This window comes from Hirundo rustica, chromosome W, assembly GCF_015227805.2.
Source record: "Hirundo rustica isolate bHirRus1 chromosome W, bHirRus1.pri.v3, whole genome shotgun sequence".
Classification (NCBI taxonomy): Eukaryota; Metazoa; Chordata; class Aves; order Passeriformes; family Hirundinidae; genus Hirundo; species Hirundo rustica.
In genome coordinates, this window is record NC_053487.1 from 21,302,330 (window position 1) to 21,328,333 (window position 26,004).

At 44.9% G+C, this 26,004-nt stretch overlaps 1 protein-coding gene across 1 annotated transcript; it reads right to left on the bottom strand.

The window, feature by feature from the left end:
- Nucleotides 1-9,848: 9,848 nt before the first annotated feature.
- On the bottom strand, nucleotides 9,849-17,582 carry LOC131378748 (uncharacterized). The gene is made up of 2 exons (XM_058423921.1): nucleotides 17,449-17,582; nucleotides 9,849-13,043 (listed from the first exon to the last, which is right to left on the bottom strand). Exon 2 carries the CDS (start codon nucleotides 12,264-12,266, stop codon nucleotides 10,185-10,187), a length of 2,082 nt encoding a protein of 693 aa, XP_058279904.1. The 5' UTR covers nucleotides 12,267-13,043; nucleotides 17,449-17,582; the 3' UTR covers nucleotides 9,849-10,184.
- Between the last annotated feature and the right edge of the window lie 8,422 nt (nucleotides 17,583-26,004).

Consider the following 26,004-nt stretch of genomic DNA (forward strand, 5'->3'; position numbering starts at 1 on the left):
TCGATGAGGCATGTCCAGACTCAGAGCATCGTCCTCCCCCGTTCCAGTTCTCCTCCTCTTAAAAAAACAAAATAGGGGGAGATGTAGTGGTGTGAGATTTGTTTTATTAAGTTATTAAGTTATTTTTGTAGTATTTATAAGTTATTTTTGTAATGGTTTAGTCCACTGTACCTCCCTGTGTTTTTTAATAGTTTTCCCCTTATGAGTTAGGTATTTAAGCAGACGTTTACTGTCAGTCATTCCTTCCCTGCACCTGTCCCTGTCAATTCCCCCCCTCTCCTCGTGGTCGCCCTGTCTGTCACTTCGAGACCCTTCCCTGGATTCTGGAAAGATCCAGGAGAGATGTCGAGTGGTAGGCTGGTGCCCGGGGAATCCCCTCCTACCCTCCTGTGATTTGTTAATGGTTCAAAAGTTGACACCCCTGTTACCACCCCCATGTTCCCTGGTTGGCTGACCCGTTGTCAGCCCTCCCCTGTTTATAAGTGGCTGTCAAGCTTTGATCTCTGCTCTCTCTAGGCAGCAGTGGTCTGAGGCGGAGCTCCTTGCCGGACTCCCCTTAATAAACTGCCTTCTACCCATCCTAAAGAGAGACGACTCTTTTTCCGTCGCCGCCGTCGTGATTCCATCAGGTCCACTCGCTGGTGTGGGGAACCAAGAACCTACTGGGAGGAGGTTACTCACCCTGCCTGTAACCCCGACCGATCCTCGTAGTAGCAGTGCAGAACTGAGCTAGCCTGCACGCCTGCCAGGCGTGAGAGGACACTGCTATACCTCAAAGATCATACTCCCGGTTCAGAGGGAGGAATTTGATTGGAGCTATGCGAACAATGTTTCGCTGCAAAGTGCTCTCGAGGGTTTTTCAGGGCAGATCACTTATCATCTGCCTAGCCACAAGCTACTGCAAGTGGCGAAAATACTCAATTTTCTCTACAACCCAAAAATAGCCAAGAGCCAGTGCAAGGTCCCACCGTCTTCACTGACGGTTCGGGCAAAACAGGAAAAGCCATTGTTACCTGGCAGGATGGATCTGAGTGGCAGGTTTTGGAAAGCCATGAGGATGGGTCAGCCCAACTGGTTGAACTAAAGGCTGCTGTCATGGCATTTGAGAAATTTTCCCAGGAACCTTTCAATTTGATCACAGATTCCGCCTATGTTGCCGACATTGCACAGCGATTGGGTTGTTCAGTTTTGAAGGAGGTCAGTAACCCTGCCTTGTTTAATTTACCGAAGGCCCTGTGGTGTGCAATTCAGGCCAGAATTCATCCATATTACGTTCTGCATGTACGGAGTCACACTAATTTATTAGGGTTTGTAGCGGAAGGTAACGCAAGGGCTGACAAGTTGGCTAACCCAGCATGGGTAGCCCCTCAGCCTGACGTGCTCACGCAGGCCAAGGCATCGCATGGGTTTTTCCACCAAAATGCGCATACGCTGCAGAAGCAGTTTCAACTGACGGCCTCTGAGGCTCGTGAAATTGTCGAGTCGTGTGACGACTGTCACGCCCTTGGTGTGCCATTGCTGGCAGGGGTTAACCCCAGAGGCCTTAAAGCCTTGGAGCTTTGGCAGACCGATGTTACTCAGGTCGCCGAGTTTGGCCGGCTCAAGTATGTGCATGTCACAGTGGACACGTTCTCCTCTGCAATGTGGGCTTCTGCTCACACTGGAGAGAAAGCCCGCAATGTCATTGCCCACTGGACGCAGGCCTTTGCTGTTCTTGGCATACCTTCTGCTGTGAAAACCAAAAATGGTCCTGCTTATGCCTCGCAGCAGGTACGGCAGTTCCTACAGTCATGGGGTGTGTCACATAACTTTGGCATCCCTCATTCTCCGATGGGACAGGCAATTGTAGAACGCAATCACGGTACACTCAACCGTGTTCTTCAAAAACAAAAATGGGGAATGCAGGGTGAAACCCCGCACAGTCGGTTGGCAAAGGCTTTGTGCACCATCAATCACCTTACGGCGCCGCAGAACTCAAATAATCCTGTCATTTTGAACCATCATCTCTCGTTGCAGGCTTCGAATAGTGTGCAACAGCCTCGAGCGAAGGTACGGGTCCGAAATTTAGTCACCAAGCAATGGGAAGGACCCTATGACCTAATCGCTATGGGGCGAGGGTATGCGTGTGTGTCCACGGACACTGGGACACGCTGGCTACCTTCAAAGTGTGTCCGTCCTGACCTGCGACCACAGAGGCAGAATTCAGCTGACAGGCAAGGTGGAAGCCGTGATCAACTTGAAAGCCACCAAGTGGATGAATCCTTAAGTGATCACTCTGATGATTCCTCCACAGACAGTGACTGAATTTGTATATATTCCCTTTGTAAATTTGTTCATTTTTCTTTTTCTGTTTTTCTTTTTTTTTGTAAAGTTAAAAGGGTGAGATGTTACCCTGTTTTTTCTGAGTTTTTTATAGCCTTTTGATTTTTCATAAATGGAGTCGGATCTTTTAGCTATGGTACAATATTAGAAGCAGTTTTACCTTTTTCCCACAGATGTAACATAAACAAATCCTTTGTTTTTCATTCTCTGTCCTTTGTTTGCATATTTCTAACCTGAAAACAATTGTAACTGATGGCTGGTCTGGCCAGTTGGCTTGAGAGGTGAAAACTCTAAAAGCCAATCTTCTGCTAGACCCACAAATGTATATAAAGTAAGAAATAAACAAGGAGGCTCTCTCTCTGCCTGGATTCAGCCTTGAGCCGGATCGGAGAAGGACCTCTGCCCTGCGAAACCTCTCTCTCCGTGTGACTGCTTTGTGTGTCTCGGTAACAGGGGAGGCTGGTGGATGTCCTCTTTTCCACCCCTCGGTCTCATTTAGAGTGGCTCGGCTCGGAGTTGTTATAAAGCTGCAGGCTTTCGTTCTCTGCTGCCAGTGACTATTAAGCCAGGCCATGGCTTGGCCCCCTCTGCCACGGCCCCGGGCATGTGGCCAGCACTGCTGAGCTGCAGCCTCCCCTCTCCCCCACCGGCAGCTGGGGGAAAGGGGCTCAGCCAGCTCAGGCTGCTCCCCGTGCAGGCAGCGGCTCCCAGAGGCCTGGCTGGGCCCGGCCTGGCCACCCAGAGGGCAGCAGGGCCTGAGCTGGGCCTCCTCTGCTACCCACGATATTACCTGGTGACCAGCTCTGAAGCAAGAGAGTGACCTGCAGGGAATCAGGGTGTATATGGGTACTTCCAACAGTCACATTTGACATCCTCAGTGGTCAAAACAGATGCCAATATCCCAAACTAGTCTTCTGATAGGTCCCTGTCCTTTCTAAAGCAATTCCCAGATCCTGACAGGGAAAAGCATTCCATATCCCTCCTTAACTAAAAACCAAACTGTGCCAACCCATGACAACACTGTATAAGCACTGTTCAGCAACAGCCGAAATATTGGTGTGTAATCAACACTGTTTTGGTCACAAATGCAAAGAACAGCACCATACACGCTGCTATAAAGAAAAAGAACTTCATCCCAACCAGACCCAGTACATGCTATTGATCCACTATTAAATGAATGAAGAAATAGCAGGTAGAACACACACATATGCCCTGAGATGCAGACTATATTTACAGTACTAGCAAGAGCAAAATTAAAAAGGACAGAAAATTGAACATACATGACTCTTGCAATGCTACAGCATATGTGCTTGCAAACATCTAAGGATGGATAATAGGGAAATATTAACTGAGATTACAGGGATAATTTGCTAAGACACTTCAGGTATCCAAATCTTTTAAGAGTATTTGAAAAATTGGACAGGGAAGGAAGGAAGGAAGATATAGCTATTTGGAGCAATAAAACTATCCTATAGGGGAGACCTAAGGATCTTGCTCTTTGTAAAATGGCTAAAAAGAACATTAGTAGTTATTTTTATCACTGTATGTAAATGTCTTGAGGAAGTTCCTGGTACTGAATGCATCCTTAAGATACAAGGGCTGATATTTGACATTTCTCTAAACAAGTGGATAAATTAATGGAATCAACTACCTATAGAGATGCTGGGTTTTCTGATAATTTGAATTATTTAGACCTAAACCAGGATACTTTGCACAGAACTTAATTAGTCAAACAAAATCATGCATTCAATCCACGTATAACTGCACAAAATATACTAGCCTTTGCTATCTGAAAAACTTATGAGTCCTCTGGTTTTGAACTCTGCCTATAACTAGGAAAAAAAAGTGTAGGGGAAAAAGACTGAATAGTCTGATTTGAGAAGGCTTTGTTCCCAAGAAGCTTCTTTTTTACCAAGACTGTTCTCTGAATTGTTTGTTTCTTCTCATAATTTGCCAAAATAATCACTCTACTTCGTTCACAAGTCCTGGTCCTCATGGGGGACTTCAATCACCCTGACATCTGTCGGAGGGACAGCACAGCAGGGCATAAGCAATCCAGGAGGTTCCTGGAATCCACTTCTCCAAGTGACAGAGGAGCCAACAAGGAGAGGTGCTATGCTGGACTTTGTTCTCACCAACAAGGAGGGGCTGGTGGGGACTGTGAAGCTCAAGAGCAGTCTGGGCTGTAGTGACCATGAAATGGTTGAGTTCAAGATCCTTGGGGCAGTGAGGAGGTCACACAGCAACTCTGGACTTCAGAAAACAGACTTTGGCCTCTTCAGGGATCTGCTTGTTAGAGTACCATGGGATAAAACCTTGAAAAGAAGAGGGGCCCAAGAAATCTGGTTAATGTTCAAGGATCTCCTCCTCCAAGCTCAGGAGAGATGCATCCCAACAAAGAGGAAGTCAGGCAAAAACACCAGGAGGCCTGTATGGATGAACAAGTTGCTTCTGGAAAAACTCAAACACAAAAAGGAAGCTTACAGAGGACATAGTCAAGGACAGGTAGCCTGAGAGGAATAGAGAATTTGTCTGAGAAGACAGGGATCAGATTAGGAAAGCTAAAGCCCTGATAGACTTAAATCTGGCCAGAGATGTTAAAGGCAACATGAAAAACTCAAGCCCAGCAAGATTACGGAGCAGATCGTCCTGGAAACTATGCTAAAGCACATGTAAAATAAGGATGTGATTGGTGACAGCCAACATGGCTTCACTAAGGGCAAATTGTGCCCAAAAAATCTGGCGAGCTTCTATGACAGAGTGACAGAGGTGGTGGATGAGGCAAGACTGAGTGACATCATCCATCTGGACTTGTGCAAAGCATTTGACACTGTTCCTCATGGCATCTTTTTCTCTAAACTGGAGAGACATGGATTTGATGGATGGACCACTCAGTGGATAAGGAATTGGCTGGATGGTCGCACTCAGTTATGGTCAATGGCTCAATGCCCAAGTGGAGAAGAGTGATGAGTGCTGTTCCTCAGGGGTCCAGATTGGGACCAGTAGTATTTAACATCTGTGTCGATGACATGGACAGTGGGATTGTGTAGGACACAAGAAAAATATTATAGAATAAGGGCCTTGTTCACCTTTGCTCACCCCTGCTCATTCACGAAAAGCACTTTGGAAGGTGTGCAACTGGCATGAAGAAAAAATAAGTTATGTAACCTCCTCGTGGACACCACATAATCAGAATGCTGATTGGTTAGGGGAACGCGTGGACAGCAACACAGGTGGTGGCATGTGGCCAATGTATGTTTGTTTTGGTTAAGAAGAATGCTAACAAGTATAATTTTAACTAGTGTATTTTTAGCATAGTATAAAAGCTTAGCATACTTCTACAGTATATAAGACCTTGTGTGATGGTGATAAACTCAATTCTCTTTGCAAGAAGCTGGAGTCCATGTCATCATTCGTGTCAAACGGCGCTCAAACAGGTGAGACTTTGAAGAAAGCAGTGAAAGGATTTGACTGCTCTGGTCGCAAACCCCCACCAAACTAGGAGATTCAGCTGAAACCAGAGGAATTGCATGCACATCACCTTAAGGTGAGCGGTGTGGGAATTATGGGAGGGAAATTGTCCCTCAAGCAGAAACAAAGCCTAGAGACTTTGTGAAGCCTCTTACATCGACAGAATTGAGACACTTCTGATGCTAAGCTGAGTGCCTTGCTGGACTGGGTGTCCAGGCATGTGAAAGATTTCCCTGCTAATGGGACTTTTCATTTGAACACCTGGCAGGCAGTTGGCCAGAAACTTTTTGATATTGCCCAGAGTGGCGATGCAGATGCTTCTAAGCACCTCGCTACATGGGGATTTATTATGGCAACTCTTAAGGAAACCCACACAGAGGCGCGTCCTTTGACAGCTTCGGGAACTGATGCCCCTGGGCCATCAGCCCCTACTGCAGCAATCCCTGACATACTGGGCAATCCCGACGTCAAGCTGTCCCCTACGGTGATGCTTGACTTTGATGGTAATCCTGAACCAGGCGGTCCTTTTGACCCTGGACCCATGGACCCCGATCAAGAGGCAGATTTGTATCCTCCGCCAGAGGCTGATGCTATGGCACATCGGTGGCAGAGACGTAGAGAGACCGCAATGAGAGAGGGAGACTTGATTGTTATTACTGCTTGTCCTGCTGTTTACGCACAAGGTCAGCAGCCTGCTTACAAAGATTTAAATTACAAAATTATTAAGGAACTAAGGAAGTTGGTCAAAGAAGGGAGTGTATCTTCCAATCATGTTCTAGCTTATTTGGAGGCAATAAGCAACTCTTATGTTCTTGTGCCTACTGACTGGAAAAACTTGATGAAGATGATCTTGGTCCCTACACAAAATTCGGTCTGGCTTTCAGATTACCGTGAAACATACAATACGAGCGGCAATGTTGTGCCACAGGAATCCACCTGTTGTTTTCAGTCAGTTGGCAGGAGAAGGCCCACATGCACGCTCTGCAGTGCAGGCAGGCTATCCTCGAGATGTATATAATATTATTACACAGATAGCACTTCAGGTGCTACGACGGCTCCCTGGGGTGGGCAAGGATGCTAATAAATCTTTTTCTAAGATTTTACAAGGTCCCACCGAGACATATGTACAGTTTCTTGACAGGTTGCAAGCTGCACTTTCATAGCAGGTTGATAATGATGACGCTCGGGCTGTTCTGCTGCAACAACTCGCTTTTGATAATGCAAATGAGGATTGTAGAAAAGCGTTACTGACTATTCGCAATCGGAATACTTGTGACATAGCAGACATGGTTAAAGCCTGTCAGAATGTGGGTTCAACGAGCCATCATACCGCTACTCCTGTCATGGCTTTAGCCGCTCAGCTATGGGTGTTGGGGGTGAAAGTGGGAGGCTGTTTCAAATGTGGATCAACTAGGCACATCAGGAAAGATTGTCCTTGGCAAGGGGGTGGAAAAAATAGGCCTTCTGGAATTTGTGCCCTTTGTAAAAAAGGCAAACATCGGGCTACTGAGTGCTGTTCCCACTACAATGCTAAAGGGGAACCCATACAGTTGGGAAACCGCTGACGTGGGGCAAGCTTGCGTGCCCTACAGAATCAAAGAAATGAGGTGCAAAATGCTTGGCAAGCAAGCTCGCCCTGTCAACCTCTGGCAGTGCAGGGTTGGATCTGGCTGCCAGTCAGTCAATAACCCTCATGACTTCCTCGGTGCATCTAGTTCCTACAGGAGTGTGGGGATCAATTGGGAATAATATGCATGCCCTGTTAATTAGATGTTCTTCCACAACTGAGTTGAGGCTTTTTGTGTTACCTGGCATTATCGATTCAGATTATGAGGGTCAAATACAAATTATGCTATGGACCCCTGTGCCGCCTTGCTTTATACCTGCAGGTCATCATTTAGCACAACTTGTGCCATTTTCCAACAATACCCCTGACGGTACAGGTAAACGTGGCACGGGTGGCTTTGGCAGCATAGGCCAGCCAGAAATTTTCTGGACAAGTGCTATCACAACGGCTCAGCCAACCCTGGTATGCAGCATAGATGGTAGGACATTCAAAGGGCTTGTCGATACTGGAGCTGATGTTTTGATTATCAAAAGCAGTGAATGGTCCAGTGATTGGCCCACGATTAACCCCACCTCAACCCTAATTGGGGTGAGGGGAATACAGTGCCCTAGACAGAGTGCTCACCTCTGGCTTGTCCTTGGCCCTGACGAGCAAGGTGCCTGAGTGGCACCATTTGTTGCTGCCATACCATGTACATTATGGAGAAGGAATGTTTTAGGGCAATTTGGAACCACCATACAGATAGATTTGGCTTCACTGAAAGATCCTTATCATAGGGGCCATTGATCAGCCGTTACAAACAGAGATATTGAACATATGCAAACTCACATGGAGAACAAATGATGGCATGTGAGTCGACCAATGGCCCCTAAGAAAGGAACATCTGCAGAACCTACAACAGCTCCTAGAGGAACAATTGTCCTTGGGCCATATTCACCCATCTTCTAGCCCTTGGAACACCCCTATATTCTGTATACCCAGGAAAAGTGGTAAGTGGTGATTATTGCATGACCTGTAAGCGGTAAACGTGGTCATTGAGGCAATGGGTGCTTTACAGCCTAGATGTCAGTCACCTGCAATGATTCCTCTCAATTGGCCCCTGATAGTCATAGATCTAAAAGACTGTTTCTTTACCATACCCTTACACCCTGACAATGTACCCCATTTTGCCTTTTCAGTGCCCACCTTGACTCATGCTGGGCCAATGAAAAGGTTTCATTGGACAGTGTTGCCATAATGCATGTGCAATAGCCCAACCATATGCCAAAGGGTGGTTGATCTTGCCCTGCAACCTGTCCGGAGCCAATTTCCTACAGTGGCCATATACCACTATATGGATGATATTTTGCTTGCAGCTCAAGACCATTCTGTTTTGTGTTCCATTCAGGTGGCAGCCATTCAGGTGGTCCAAGCGGCAGGGCTGATTGTTGCACCTGGAAAGGTGCAGCATCAGTCCCCATGGCATTATTATGGCATTATTTAGGGTGGAAAATTACTCAGCAGACCATTTGCCCTCAGCCAGTGAAGCTCTGTGTAAAAGATGCCTTCACTTTAAATGATTTGCAGAAATGACTAGATTCCTTTAACTGGTTGCATCCTATTTTGGGTTTATCTAAAGAACTTTTACACCCCTTGTTTTAATTGCTTAAGGGAAACCCCCATCTCAATTCATGTCGACAGTTAACTCTGGAGACTAAAAATGCCTTTGCGCATTGTGCTAAGGCACTGGAAAATCACCAAGGCTGGAGATGGGACCCTGATGAACCTGTTTGTCTTGCCATAGTGTTGCAATCTGGTTTAAACCTAGAAGAGCAAAGAAAACTAAGTCTCTGTGTATAAAACAGAAAGAACTTTGAAGGTTCAAAATATACCCAAAAAAACATGATTAAAACCAAACAAGGTTAGATGCTGGTACCAAAAAACTGATAATTTCATTTAATAGTAAAAGAGCCAAAAAGGAAGGAAGGAAGGAAGGAAGGAAGGAAGGAAGGAAGGAAGGAAGGAAGGAAGGAAGGAAGGAAGGAAGGAAGGAAGGAAGGAAGGAAAAAGGGAAAAGAAAGGGGAAAAAGGAAAAGAAGGGAAGGGACAGGGGGAGAGTGACAGGGGTTAGGTAAAAACATATCACCTTTCCAGGCATCCCAACATCTCGTTCCCCTCCATCTGGTCTTCTTGGTGGTGAGGGTCCCCTGCCACCTTCGCTGCTGCTATGCCACCATGCCAAAAAGTATAGAATCCAGTGGATTAATATATGTTTTGGGCCAGGTGGGAATGCCCATGTGCCTCCCTTGCAGAGGGCCAGTTTGACACTGTCCCTTGCAACACTGTGGATCTGTTGCATCATGCTGCAGTGCTCTGGTGCAGGGTCTGGGGGTCCCTGGTGTTGCCCAACGAAGAGAAACACAAACTACAAAGTAGTTTATGCGGTGCTTTATTCGGGCCCGGGGACCTGGGGACCAGCGTCCCAAATCAGAATCCCACCGACCCTCATTTTCTTACAGGTTTTATACTATTTCTTACAGATTACATCATCAACGTACGTGCTATACATGACATTTCAGTTTAACATTAATCTTCTAATTTCTATAGGCTATATCCCGTTCCCACAACACCTGCTTCCCTATCTCTATTTACACAAAAGGCTCCCACTATAAATTCTATTCTTCTTTGACCACCGTGATCACCTAACCGCGACGTCTTGGTCCGTTCCTCATGCTTCGTTTGTCAGCACATTCTTTCCTTGTACTTCTCCTAGCAACATGGTTAATTTCCAACAAGTCCCCCCTCTTGAGCATTCTTCAATTCCGTTGCAAGGATGCTCAATTTCTTAGGTTTGAGTCTCAGCTACACGAGGTTGTATCACTTCTCTTCGGGTAACTGCTTGTATTACCCTTTTGGTGTGAGCCCCTTCTTTCAGAATCATTCCTAAAAGACATCTATATACAATGATCACTACAATTATCACGATTACAAACATTATTACATATTGTATTATAGATGATACCCAACCGGAAACCTGGATTCCTAAGGAGCTCAACAGGGCTCCTACCCAATTATGCTCAGCATCTTTTTGTATCTCCTTTGTTTTGGATTCTATTTGTTCTAATTGATCTATATCTTTTTCTATTTCTTCTGTCACGTTTGGGATGTGCACGCAGCAATGGTCTACTCTGTTTCTTAAGTATCCACAAACTCCGTGTTCCTTAAGTAGCAGTAAATCTAATGCCATTCTATTCTGTAATGTTATTCTTGTAGTCGCTTGCAGCTGAAGATTCAAGTCTCTAAAACCTTTTTTAGTTGTAGCTGCAAGCCTCTCCGTCTGTCCTAATAATCGGCACAACATCTCCCTGTTTCTGTAAGATGATATAGGGGCAAACAGTGATTCTAACATCCATCCTACTTTTACTCCATCATCAGGTTCATGCCAATCTTCCTGAATCGAAGCATCATCTTCTATCTCTCTTTTCTTTCTGCTTACCAATTCCTTTTCTTGCAGCTTAGAAGTTTTCCAGAATGGGCATAAGGTAGGAACCCCTAATGTAATTTGTGTAACTGCACCATCTATGGGCATGTGCGTAGTCCATAATCCATGTCCCATAACCCAAACTAAATTTCTTGGGCTCCTAACCGTGGTCGTCTTGCAATCCCAGGGCTCCTTTTCTTTCTTTGCAAGGGTGTGATTATATCCTCTACATTCACATCCCCACTGCAACAGCACTCGCACTGGTTCAAGTCCAATCTGCACTGGTGGAGTGTCACAGGTTAGTACCTGTGTACAATTCCATAACTCCATCATCTCCACCTTTTCCCTATATTGTTCTTTGAATAATGACTTCTGCCCAAAATCTTGATTCTTTTTCCCTTCCCACACTATGCACCAATTCACTTTCCCTAGGTAACTATAAGTTTCTAACAGACTAGGTCCCCAGATTGTTTTCCACTCCTCCATTGTCATTGTCTCAGTGGTATTCTGACATACTTCTTCTATCTTCTTTCTCTTATTCCGAACTCGGATCTTATCGCATGGCTCGGACACTTTTCCAATCACTAAACAATTTCCCTTAAGCTTGGATCCTCTATCCATCCATAATATCCTGGTATCTGCTGACAATTTTGAATCTTCTATCCATCTATAATATCCTGGTATTTGCTGACAATTTTGCTTACTAATCTTTATTCGTAACATACAAACCTCTACCCAGTCTAAAATCTCCTTAGACACTATTTCACAGTTCCAGGTCACATTCGCGGTGGCGCTTGGCATCTCCCTTATGGGTATAATTCCCCACGGGATTGGGTCTCCAGCCGCTTGGGGAAGAGGCAGGCAGGCTGTTATTGAAGTTGTATTTTGCATTCTTCCGAAGTCTCGAATTAGTCCTACTATTAAATTTTCCTGTCCTTCTCTTATTTTTAGGGTTTGATTTCTCTCCGGGACCTGTCTGGTAACTTGTATGTCCCTTACTCTTAACGTTACTTGACTGTGACCCCACCAATTATCTCGGGCTATCCAACACCAATATTCTCCTTCGTCATCCCCTTTCTGTACATTAGTAATTTGCAATGCTATTTCCTTTCTTCCTGCTGTGATTTTATACTTTGATCCCGGCCTAATCCTTGTTTCATGCCACCACCCATACTCAGTGTAATTTTGGGATATTGTACAATTTAAAGCAATATTTTCTCTTTCTACTGCTAAGATTGTTCTTTCAGTTGCTCCTATTCCCTGATCCGGGTTTGTTCTAGCGACCACTTCCCGAAGTCCAAATCCTCCATCTAATCCACACTTAACTATACACAGATAATTCCCTGCCATAGTTGTTGAAGCAAAAGATGTGATATTATACCACCCGACCCCTTTAGATTCTTTCTTCCACTCACTACTTCCTTCCTTCAATTGATCCCATTCCATCTCTCTCTTTCCACCAGCTAATCCTTATTCTTCTTTTGCAATTATTCTTCAAGGTCTATTGACAACTAATTCTCAATGGCGGGCCCAACCAAATATCCTGGCTTGTTCTCAAGGGTGCTACTATTACCGAACCTGCACTGGTATAGTTTTCATTTATAATTTCCAACTCGAAATCCTCATAATCAAAACTATCTTTTATCCATACTACACAGGTGTATCTACCTTCTCCAGAAGTTGTGATTTTAGGAATCCTTAAGGTAGTGTTTCCTGATTGCTGATGGTCATCCCAAAGTGTCATTATTCCTTTACTTACGATGTCAAGGCCTTTTCTCCATCTCACATTAATTTCATGGGATCCAGCTTTCTGGTTGTCAGAAAACAAACAGGTTAATTCAACATTTCCACTTTCCGGTACTAAGACTAAAGGGTCTGGTACATGAATTATAACTGCTGAGGCTACTAACTGACAAACAATCAGTATCAAGATGATCAGGGCTTTGTTCGGAATACCATCCGGGTGTCCGTTATGGGCTGCACCTCCCATCTCGTCGGTACCTTCTTCACCCTGGTGTAGTGTATCCAGTTATCAATCCCAGCGACCTTGACAGCGGTGTACGTGGTCATCAGCACTTGGTAGGGGCCATTCCATGACTCCTTCAGAGGCTCCACGCTCCAATTTTTCACGTACACATGGTCTCCTGGCGAGATGTCATGAACTGGGTTCTCTAGTGGTAGCGGGCGGTTCCACTGCAAGGCTCCCCGTACAGCTGCAAGAGTCTTATTTAAAGATAACACATAGTTTAATAATACTTGGTCCCCTGTTAAATGGGGGTCCCCCTGATAGGTTGCAGCATGATAAGCTTTACCGTACAATACTTCATACGGACTGACTCCTATCCTCTCCCTGGGTTTTATTCGGATGCGCAATAATGCTATTGGCAGAGCTTGGGGCCACTGAACTTTGGCTTCCTGGCAAATCTTTTGCAACTGATTCTTCAATGTTTGATTCATCCTTTCTACCTGGCCACTAGACTGCGGTCTCCACGGAGTGTGTAGATCCCATCTAATCCCTAACGCCTTGGCTACACCTTGAATGATTCCTGCCACAAAATGCGGTCCCCTATCTGATGACATTCCTAACGGGATTCCAAACTGGGGGATTATCTCTTTCAAAAGGGTTTTAACCACTTCCTTTGACTGATTCGTGCGACAGGGAAACGCCTCCGGCCATCCTGAAAAGGTACATACATACACTAAAAGGTATTTATTACCTTGGGCTTTAGGCAGCTCCGAAAAGTCTATTTGCCAGTAGTCTCCAGGCTGTGGGCCTACCTTTAACCCTCCCATCTGAACCTGTTTTCGCACTAGGGGATTATTTTTCACACAAGTGGGACAGGTTGCATTAACCCGCTTTGCCATTGTTAACATCTGATTAGAGATTACCTCATTCTTTAAAAATTTTACCAAGGCCTCCGCTCCCCAGTGGCACTTGTAATGTTCAGTCTCCAAGATTGCTCGCATTATCTTCGCAGGTACTACCACCTGCCCGGTTGCTGTTACATACCACCCTTTGTCATTCTTCTGAGCTTTCACCAGGTGGGCCAACTTCACGTCATCTGGTAGGTATGGAGGCTCATCTTTCATGTAGGAATCCGCCGGATTTCCCTTAGCTGGAATAAGAGCTGATTGAATCCTTATTTCCTTCGCTACTCTTTTAGCCGTTTTATCTGCCAATCGATTACCTTGGTATATCTTTCCATCTTCTCTTCGGTGTCCTGGCACATGCATTACTGCTACTGCCTCGGGTTCTCTTACAGCCTCTAACAAGAGTAGGATCTCGTCCCTATGTTTTATTGTTGACCCTTGAGACGTTAACAATCCCCGCTCTTTCCACAGAGCTCCATGTACATGCACCACCCCAAAGGCATATTTTGAATCAGTCCAAACATTGACCCTCTTTCCTTTGCTCAATTCGAGGGCTCGAGTTAAGGCTCTAATTTCTGCTTTTTGAGCCGAGGTTCCAGGGGGAAGAGCCTTTGCTTCTATTACTTGAAGAGTTGTGACTACCGCATAACCCGCATACCTGGTGCCGTTCTCGACAAAACTGGACCCGTCGGTGAACAACTCCCAGTCTGGGCTATCGATCGGTGCATCCTTCAAATCTTTTCTGCTTGCATAGACCTGCTCAATTATCTCCACACAGTCATGGACGAGTTCCCCTTCCTCTCGGTCCGACCTGAGGAATTCTGCAGCTGTGCTTTGTCTCGCGAAACTCGATATCCTCCTTGTCCCAGCATGTTCAGAAGGCTTATGGTTAATTGGGAGCAGATGTCTCGTTCCGTAGCTGCTAGGAAAATATCATCCACATATTGGAGAACCACATAGAACATGCTTGGTACTGTTACCTGGGTTGTCTTCCACTCTTCTAGTTCCCGAGCTAGTTGGTTTCCAAAAATGGTAGGGGAGTTCTTGAATCCCTGAGGTAGTCGGCTCCAAGTCAGCTGCCTTCTTCGTCCCGTGTCTGGATTTTCCCATTCGAATGCAAAATATTTCCTACTTTCAAGTGCCAGTGGGATGCAGAAAAAGGCATCTTTTAAATCAATCACGGTAAACCATTCAAATTTCTCTGATACAGATGTCAACAAGGTATAAGGATTAGCAACTACGGGATGAATATCTTTGGTTATCTCATTTATTGCTCTTAAATCCTGCACTAACCTATACTTTCCATTAGGCTTTTTAACTGGAAAAATAGGAGTATTATATTCGGATTCACACTCCTGCAAAATGCCTAAATTTAGGTATTGATCAATAATTGGGGCTACCTCTCGCCTGACTTCAGGTTTGATTGCATACTGCTTTAGTCGTACTGGTTCTTTCCCCTCTTTTAGTTCTACTACTACTGGCTGTGCTGCCTTTGACTTTCCGGGGGTCCCAGTTTCCCATACCCAGGGAACTACAGCTTGCTCAATTTCTTCTCTAATGGGTTGGGGCTCTACCTCCTTAATAATGAACATTTTACCAATATTTTCTTCCGGAATTTCTAACTTGACCCTACCTCTTTCAAAAATAATTCTGGCCTGTAACATCGACAATAGGTCTCGTCCTATCAATGATTCAGGGCTATTTGGCATGTACAAAAATTGATGATCAAATTCCTTTCCCCCAAACTTTATATCTACTGGCCGAAGAAATGCCCTCTCTTCAATTTTTCCAGTAACCCCCACTACTTGTATCTTTGTGTCGCTTAATGACCCTACCTGTGTATTGATTGCAGAATATGTGGCACCTGTATCTATTCTAAATTCTAACGGTTCTCCCTCTACTTCCATGATAACCTTGAGATCCCGGTCTAGTCAGCTCTGATTCTGATATTCCCCCATTACCAGCGCCTGGGCGACCTCTGCTGACGAATTCCCAAACTGCCTCGGAATTCCAATCCCACTATTCAATGGGCACTCATTTTTCCAATGTCCCTTAGTTTTACAAAGGGCGCATTGGTCATATCCCAGTCTCACCTGGCCCCCGCCACGACCCCTACCAAATCCTCCTCTGCCTCTAGCACGCCCCCTTCTATTACCTCTCCCCACAGCTTGCTGGAGTACTGCCAACATGCTAGCTTGTTGCTTCCTGACTGATTCCTTTTCCCGATTGTTACAGACCTTCCAGGCAACTTCCAACAATTTTTCTAAATTACGGGTATCCTCACCTTCTAACTTCTGCAATTTCTTTCTAATATCCTCCTGGGACTGCCCCATAAAGATTAATGCCAATTGTAACCTTCCCGCTTCCCCCTCTACTTCTAAACTAGTATACCGTCTCGCAGTTTCCTTCAATCGTTCTAAGAAAGCAGAAGGGGATTCATTCTTTTCTTGTTTCACTGAATAAAGTTTGGACCAATTTACCGTCTTTGGAATGCCTGTTCTAACTCCTTCAATTAACAATTCCTGGTATCCCTTCAATGCTTGGTGTCCCCGTGCTGTATTGGGGTCCCATTCAGGGTCTTCCCTTGGTACTAATTCATTCAGAGTTCCATCCGCCACCCGCAACCTTATCATTTCTCTCGCTTTTTCCGTTATAGCCCGCAACACCATTTCCTTTTCAGTAGAGTCCATCAAAGTATCTAATAAAACCTGTAAATCATTCCAATCAGGGTTCTGAGTTTTTATTACCATTTTTACTACCCTGGCCGTACGGTCGGGATCCTCCCTATAAGATCCTGCAGATTGCTTCCAGATCATCAGGTCATTCGGGGAAAACGGAACTTTCACCATTACTCGATCATCCCTGGGGTCCCACCGCCTCTCTCAGCGGGGCCATTACGTGTGTTCCCCCCTCCCGGCCCCCTTTCTTAGAGACTAGGTGACCCCTTGTTCGTTTAGATATCGGGGTATGCCGTTTACTTTTGCCATCCCCTTTTTCCCTTGTTTCCCCACCCTCTTCTCCCTCTTCTTCTGAAGCGGTTTCAGGTGGGGGAGCACTAGGGGAGACCAGTAGGGACACATCCTCCCCAGGGTCTTTATATTTAACTAGATAGTCCGCCTTTTGATCCCGATTCTCGCAACCCCGACACTTCTCATTTGCCACAGTTAGAACCATTATTCCACATTCCTTCTGCCAATCCGTTCTTCGTCCCAAGTAATAAAACAGATCCAAATATGGTATCTCTTCCCATTTACTATTATCCTGTAAATAATGCATCATTGGAGTAATAATATCATGATTCAGCGTCCCATTCCTAGGCCACTGCATTCCCGCGGTGTCATATTGTGGCCAAACATGATTACAAAAATCAATCAACTTATCTTTAGCTAATTCTTGACCAAAATTCCCTTCTTTCCATTTCCTTATTAAACAACCTAGTGGTGAGTCCTCCGGGATTTCAATCCCTGCCGAGGACGTTTTAAACCCTTTAAATGGCTCTTTTTTTTTTTTTTTTTTTTTTTTTTTTTTTTTTTTTTTTTTTTTTTTTTTTACCACTTTATGTCCTTTACCACTTTATATCCTTTACCACCTTATATCCTGCTAGCAGGTATTGATCCTACTCAACTTTCGTCGAGATTTATGGTCAATTTTTTTTCCACCAACCTGGGACGTCCAAGCCCAACCGTGCGGATCGTAGGTCCGTCTTAATCGGCAGGCGTCTAAAATCCTTTAAGAATAAAGCACCTTTTGGGCTTACCTCGTAGTTGTCCGACAGGCACGGGGTCGGGCACGGGTTGATGTCTCCCCAGAAATCACCTGGTGCCGGCGTGGAGTAGATCACCTCGCGAACCGCCCCAGCAACCTTCGGAGTCCTGCCGCGGTCGCCAGAAAACTGTTGCCCAACGAAGAGAAACACAAACTACAAAGTAGTTTATGCGGTGCTTTATTCGGGCCCGGGGACCCGGGGACCAGCGTCCCAAATCAGAATCCCACCGACCCTCATTTTCTTACAGGTTTTATACTATTTCTTACAGATTACATCATCAACGTATGTGCTATACATGACATTTCAGTTTAACATTAATCTTCTAATTTCTATAGGCTATATCCCGTTCCCACAACACCTGCTTCCCTATCTCTATTTACACAAAAGGCTCCCACTATAAATTCTATTCTTCTTTGACCACCGTGATCACCTAACCGCGACGTCTTGGTCCGTTCCTCATGCTTCGTTTGTCAGCACATTCTTTCCTTGTACTTCTCCTAGCAACATGGTTAATTTCCAACACTGGGAGGGGCCTTTTATGGGCCATGACACCCCCTCTGCTGTGGATAAGCTTTTTCCCCTAGGTGAAGGGCCCTTGCAGCTGAGTTGGTCTGCACAGCGGAGGATGGGCCATCCCTGCCTCTCACCAGAGCCTTTTTCACTACACACCCAAAACCTCTCCTGCCCCCCACCCTTTGGTGTGAGAATGTGTTTGAACCTGGCAGTCAATAGTTGGGGCTGCAGTCTCCACTCCAAAGGTGTTAAGCTTGTTCCCTGTGTGAATGTATTCTTCCCCAGCCCTGACTTGTTACTTTTGTAGGAGAAGGGAATACAGGTGACCTCATTCCTGATAAGTAAGAGCTGTGGTAATTACCCAATACAGCCTCACCCCTGATGAGTCACAGCTATAGCCAATAAAGATAAATGTGATAAAAGGGAGTGGGTTAGCTGTGATGGTTCTGGCTTCTTTTTCTCTTCCAAGGTCAGGATTAATACACGGGAGTTGCAGTTTCTGTTTGGACTTGGATGTTTATTATTTCTTATCTATTTACAGGCTCACGAGCCATGAGCTCTACCTAGCAAGTTAGAAAATGAAGGTAAAATGGAGTACCTCTAACTCTTTCCAAGGTTATTTAAGTGCTAATTACCCAATAATGAGGTGACATCTATATTATTTATATTTCTGACCCAATAGTGACCACCCAAGGCCTGCAATGCAGACCTCTTTCATCCAATTACAGAAAACCACCCAAACCCATGAAGAAGAAGGAAGAAGGTAAAGAAGGACTTAGATAATGCCCAAAGTCCTCCATCTTGCCCCATATTACTATATACTAAAATCTCAAATCTAAGTTTTTCACCCTGTGAAATCACACAATACTATTCAAACTACACACCCACAACCCCAGTGCTATCACTCAACTTTGGAAGCCTGTTCCATGGCCTCAAGTCAAATGTAGTGCCTACTTTAGGGTCAGTGCCCTTTAGAACAGAAAGCCTGAAATGTTCAGCCTCCAGGGTTCCAACAGTTAGCTAGTGAGGAGAATCATGAAGGAGGAGGAACCTTAAGAGGGAATGAGAGGATCATGAAGAAGAAGGATCCTGGGGAGAGAGAATCACTGCTGTGAGGTCAGTCTGGGTCTGCAGTTAGAGCCTGTTGTTGGAACCTGCAGTCGTAGTCTAGCTAGGTAAAAGCCTGCATTCAGAGTCTGCAAACTAATATATGCAGTCATAGTTTAGCAGGAAATAACCAGCAGTCAGAGGCTGCAAGGGAAACCTACAGTAGGAGCTTGCTGCAGCCAGTGTCAGTGAATAGTGGGAGTCAGGATGGCTAAGCTGTAAAGAGGAATAAACCAGGACTCTTTTCATGCTGTGATAAACAAGAAGTCTGTGTCTTGGCTCATTTCTACCCTCTGATAAGAGGGCTGCTGCAACAACTTTATCTTATCTTCATCAGCGAGCAGTGTAAGGCCTCAGTCAGTGCCCCATTTACGCTGTGGTGGTCTTCTCTGCAGCTTTTGTAATTACAGTTTTGCTATAAGGCAAAAGTTCTTCATGAAAATGTTTAAGTCTTAAACTATAACATTTCAGTCTCTGACACATAGTTGCTAGTAAATTTCAACCCTTTGCTGTTTTATTTCAGTGATAAGGGTCCTTTGCATGTAATAGAATGGTTATTTTTACCTCACACTGCAATGAAAATTGTGTGGACTATCAGTGAGAAGTTTCCACAGTTGATTGTAAGAGTCAGGGAACAGCTGCAAATCCTCAATGGCCAGGACCATCATGTTATCTACATACCTGTGAGTAAGGACAATTTGTCATGTCTGTTGTCAGAGGATACTAACTTTCAAATTGCACTTGCAGACTTTTCTGGGCAATTGTCTATCCATTATCCTTCACATTGTCTGTGGATGGAGGTGGGTAGCCTCCCCTTATATACGAAAAGCTGCTGTAGCATGACCCCTGTAGATGGACTGATAGTTTTTACGGATGAATCCATCAGAACCTGCAAGGCTGCGGTAGTTTGGCGTATGGGTGTGTCCTGGTTTAGGGCAAATTTGGGAGAAAACCCCTGGATGGGGTCCCTCTGGGGAGCAAACCAAAACAGCCCATCCCCCAAACCAGTCCAGGAAAGGACTTCCTCAGAGAAAAGTGGAAAAAAATATTTTACTTAACAAAGTGCCTACAAGTACCAAGAATGAATCATATGAAACAATAAAACCTCTCGTTCTGGAGTGAGATCGCAAATTGAGAAAGTTCTTGCCGTGGATGTAGCTCAACTATCTCTCAGTCTTTTATCAGTCCCAGTCCCTCTGGCACTGCTGGAAAATGCCAAGGTCCAGGCCCCAGTGGGCCACAGGTGCAAGCTCCCAGTGCTCTCCTGGGTTTTTTCAGTCCAGAGAAGGTTTAAACAGACCTAAGAAAACAAAAAGAAAGAAAGAAAAAAAACAGTCCAGGGAACTTCTCTGCCCTAGCTAGCTGAAACTAACTAAAAGCAAAAGAATCTGTCCTGCAGTCTCTCCAAGCCTCTGCCGAACACCCCATCTGAAGAATGTGGAGGAGTCAGGCAGTTTTCTCAAAACAAACTCCGTGATTCTCCTTGCTCCCAGAACCAGTCTTAAAGGCACAGAACTCAATATACAGCACAAACAGAACAGACAATTGGGGATACAAGCATCATAAAGTCACCCTAGGACAGGGTGACTCTGCCCAATGGCATAAAAAGGTGTTGACATTGGATAATGCCTTAGTGCATATTTTGGAGTTAGCTGCTATCCAATATGCTTTTCAGTTGTTTTCACAGGAACCACTTAATATTGTAAATGATTCTGCATATTATGCTAATGTGATTTTTCATTTAGAATCCTCCTATTTACGGCATGTCGATAATCCGCTTTTATTTACAGACCGAAGAATGTTTTGGACTTTGATTAACAGTTGGCAGCATGATTTTTATGTGCTGCACATTTGCTCTCACACAGGTTTGCCCGGCCGTATTGCAGAAGGTAATAATTACACAGATATCACTGTTATGCCAGGTATTATACGAAACGCTTTTGCACAGGCCAAACTGTCTCATGACTTTTTTCACCAGAATGCTCGCTCCTTACACAAACAGTTTCAACTAACTGCCTTACAAGCTCGTGACATTTTGCTGTCTTGTCCCTTCTGTCATGGAGTTGCTCCTGCTCCTTTGCCCAAAGGCGTTAATCCTCAAAGCTTGACTGCTAACTCTGTTTGGCAGACTGATGTCAATCATGTTCCAGAATTTGGTTGTTTGAAGTCTGTTCATGTAACTGTTGACACTTAGTCTTGTTTTTTGATGGCAACAGCCCACACCGGAGAGAGGGCCCGCGATGTCACTCGGCACTGGCTCGCATACTTTGCCACTTTAGGCCTTCCGGACACTATTAAAATGGACAATGGACATGCCTATACTTCTGAATGGACTCGCCAGTTCTTACAACAGTGGGGTGTTGTCGGGTTTAATTCCCCGGCATTCAGGTGGTTTTAGAGTCCTGGCCCTCTGCAGAGCTCTGTGCCAAACCGAAGGAAGAAACGGAGTCTTCAGGTTTAGATTTTTCAAGGTTGCATACTTCGTTTATTGTTTCTTATCTTACAATTTTCTCAGTCCAACAGATGTTTGCCGCGGCTTGGACTTCTGAAGACTCCTCCCGAGCTGGGTTGTCCTTATCTTTTATACTAATTGCTACGTATTTTATATTTACTATTTCTTACCAATGTCTATCACTATTACTAAAAAGGTCATCTTTACTCTGACCCAATCCTCACTAGCTACTTTGTGCCACGTCACTGCAGAAATGAAGTGAGGGAAGGAGAAATGAAGAAGGAGGCAACGCCCCAAATTCTCCATCTTGTCCCCATTCACTTCAATGCTATAAACCTAAATATACTGTTTTTTCCACCCTGTGATAAGCTAAACTACAATCTTTCACACTCTTGTGGCCTGCAATGCTTCCTGCAGTACAAGAAGCCTCTCCCATGGACTGAAATCAAAGCCAGTGTCTCTCTGAGCTCTGGGCTGGGGTCCCAGACCCCCCTGCCCAGGTCTCTGACCCTCCAGGGCAACCAAAGGAATGCCCTGGACTCCAACAGGGTGTCTCCCACAACACAGGTATTCCCCACTCTCCCACTGGGCATGCTATTGTTGAACGTGCCCACAGGACATTGAAAATTATGCTTGAAAAACAAAAGAAGGGGGAGTCAGGGTGCCCACATGACAGACTAGCAAAAGCCTTGTATGTTCTCAGTTTTCTAAACCGAGATGAGGTGGCCCAACTAGTATGCAAAAGACAATATTATTTTGATAGAAAGGCTCGTCCCAGACCTCCGGTGATGATAAAGGATCTGTTAACAGGGCAATGGAAAGGACCCTTAGATCTACTAACATGGGACAGGGGTTATGCTTTTGTCTCAACAGGTCACCCTATGAAATGGGTTCCTTTGTGGTATGTGCGACCATTTGTTGCATTATCCTGATTGGCAAAAGTACTGCGAATGTCTGTCCTAGGTGACTTTATGATGCTGTATTGTATCCCCTCTGTCTGCTTATGCCAGATATTGAGTTCTGTGCCTTTAAGACTCATTCCAAGAGTGAAAGGGAAGGGGGGGGGGGGGTGGAGAAGAAGTGCTCCGTTTGTCTGCAGAAGCTTCATTTTACTCCCCCGGAATTCCTTTCTCACGGACTCTGTCGTCTGCAGCACGGACAGCAGGAGAGAGCTCTCCTTTGCTTTTAGTTAGTTTTTTCTAGTTAGCTGAGGCCAGAAGTTGTTTTTTTTTTTTTTTAACTGTTCAGCTACTGTTCAGTCCGGGAACACCAGGACTATGGCCCAGCCTCCCCCCCCCAGCTGCACTGTGACTGGCACACTGGACCTGAGCCCCAGAGAGAGGCCCAAGCCCCAGAGGGACTGAGAGAGAGCTGAGCCAAGACACACCCAAAAAAAAGACTCTCTGAACTACAGGAGGACTCTTTATGAATTTGCCATCTCTTCAGAGCAACAAGAGGTTCCATTGTTTAATATTATTCATTTTTCATGCTTGTGAATACTTTGGTTGCTAAATAATAAATTTTTTCCACTTTTCTCCAAGGAGATTTTTCTCCTGAACCAGTAGAGGGAGGGGCCACTGAAATCTGCTTTCTAGAGGAGACCCCTTTGGAGGTTTCCTCCCAAAATTTGCCCTAAACCAGGACAATGTCTTACTCCCTAAGATGGACAGAGAAAATGTATGAATCACCCTTGCTAATGCTACGCATACTGATAACATGCGCATTGCTATGTCAAGCCCCAGTGATCCATTTTGCATGTTTGGTAGGAGTGCCCATCAACAAGAAGCATTTTGGCAAACTGTACAATGAAAGTGTGCAGGACAAATGCATGGCACCAGGTGTACTTCAGCCCAAGGGGTGGTGCCAGCAAACCTGATGAAAAGCCACAGGAAGGGAAACCACAGGAAGGGATGAGACATGGTACAAAGATCTAAGAAAGGTGAACAACTTGCCAGCTTTATCCTCGCAACTACAGGAATTGGACATGTTTGGCACTCTATGTGCCTCACTATGTTTCTACCTTATTCACACGTCCGGACTCTATAGAGTGGTGGCATTGATGTGTCTCCCAAAAGCATTTTTAGCAATGCTTCCTTGTGGTGTAATCAGACTGGAAAGTCGACTACCACCTGGCATTGATGCTATTGGTCTCCCTTCAGACTTGTTCTTAATTTGTGGGGAACATGTCTGGAAAGGTACACTAGGCAGAGCTGTTGGTGGACCATGTACCATTGGTCAGCTAACCTTGTTTCACCAAAATCAGACAGCTTTAATTATTACAGATCAGCATCAGGCTAAACGTAGCATGCATGTTCTTAATGAGGGATGTGACTCAAAGGTAACCTTTTGGAACACAGCTGAGCGCATTTTTGGCAGTATGAGGCCATCAGTAGGTACTGCTCATGCCTTGGCCTCCTTAAATAAAATTGACTGCTGGCTTGCAAAGGAAGCTAATGCTACTGGTGTTGCTCTTTCAGCATTACTGATGGACATTGACTCAGCATGACATGCAACACTACAGAACAGGGCAGCCATTGATTTTTTGCTATTAGCCCAAGGCCATGGATGTGAGGACTTTGATGGTATGTGTTGTATGAATCTGAGTGATCATTCAGAATCCATTCATAAAAGCATCAGCAACCTTAAGCAGCTTACTAAACAGCTGCAGCAACACAATGAACATGACTTGTGGGGTTTTATTCTCTTGGCTAGATGACCTCAGCTTCAGGGTATGGTTTAAACACTTAGTAGTATATAGCATAGTTATCTTTGGTGTGTTTTATTGGTTGTGATATGTATTCCATGCATCTTCTCTTGTGTGCAACAGATGATCAATAATAGTCTCAATAAGGTAATGGCTTACAGGTGCAGACTGTTTTAGTGTTAGAATATATGAACAAAGAAGGGGAAGATGTAGGAAACAAGAAAAGTCTTCTAGAATAAGGGCCTTGTTCACCTTTGCTCACTCCTGATCATTCACAAAAAGCACTTTGGAAGGTGTGCAGCTGGCATGAATTAAAAATAAGTCATGTAACCTCCTCGTGGACACCACATAATCAGAATGCTGATTGGTTAGGGGAACGCGTGGACAGCAATGTCGGGGGCTTACCCCAACATTGAGGTGGTTTCAGGGTCCTTGCTCCCCTGCACAGCTCCGAGCCAAGCCGAAGGAAGAGACGGAGTTCTCAGGTTTAGATTTTTCAAGGTTGCATACTTCGTTTATTGTTTCTTATCTTACAATTTTCTCGGAGTCCGACAAGATGTTCGCAGCTGCATGGATTCCTCACGTCTCCCCCCGAGCTGGGCTGTCCTTATCTTTTATACTAATTACTACGTATTTCTTGTTTACTATTTCTTACCAATGTCTATCACTATTACTAAAAAGGTCATCTTTACTTTGACCCAATCCTCACTAACTACTTTGTGCCACGTCAATGCAGCAGTGGAGTGAGGGAAGAAGAAGGAGAAGAAGAAGGAGACAACGCCCCAGATTCTCCATCTTGTCCCCATTCACTTCAATGCTAGGAACCTAAAACTACTATTTTCTCATTCTGTGATAAGCTAAACTACTATTTCTCACATTCTTGTGGCCTGTAAACCTTCTCTCAGTGTAGGAAGTTTTTCCCATGGACTGAAATCAAAGCCAGTGTCTCTCTGAGCTCTGGGCTGGGGTCCCAGACCCCCCTGCCCAGGTCCCTGACCCTCCAGGGCAACCAAAGGAATGCCCTGGACTCCAACATCTCCCCCTCCTGTTTGAACCAAAAACACCTCCTTGGCCACTTTGTCCATGTCTTGTCGTATACATAGAAACAAACACGGCAAAATCATGAGAAGGATTACAAGCCCTACTAAAATATATATAACTATCTTCAAAATTTCCTTCCACAATGGTGAAAGGTCAAACAAATTGAACAAACCATCCATCCATGACCCAGTTACCTCTCCAAGTTTGTTGACACTCTCCTTCAATTGTCTGATGTTTTCATGAATGGATTTGGAATGGTCCGACAAATTCATGCAGCACATTCCCTCAAATTCCTCACACCCATGCCCGTGGGTCAGCAAAAGATAATCAATCGCTGCCCTGTTTTGGAGACTTGCTCGTCTTACACTATCAATGTCTAACAACATGTCACTCAGTGCAAGAGAGACAGCTCGGGCATGTTTGCTCAACCAACAACCCACGTGATCCAATTGTGTCAAGGCTGCTCCTGACGCTGCCTGTGGTGAAAAAATTGCAACTGCAGTTCTCTGAGCCTTGCTCCATGTGTGAACATCATCATCACAATTTGGATCATACATTTGAACCGATCTTTTCCCTCTCTGTTTTAGTTTTCTCATCAATGTCATGTCGGGTGTTAGCAATGAAAGCATTCCAATGCTGCAAGGACCACCTGTGGCATTTGCAGGAATTGCGGGCCAAATTTTGTCCCCACAAATGAAAAAAATTTCCCCTCGGCAACTGAGCTGGAACA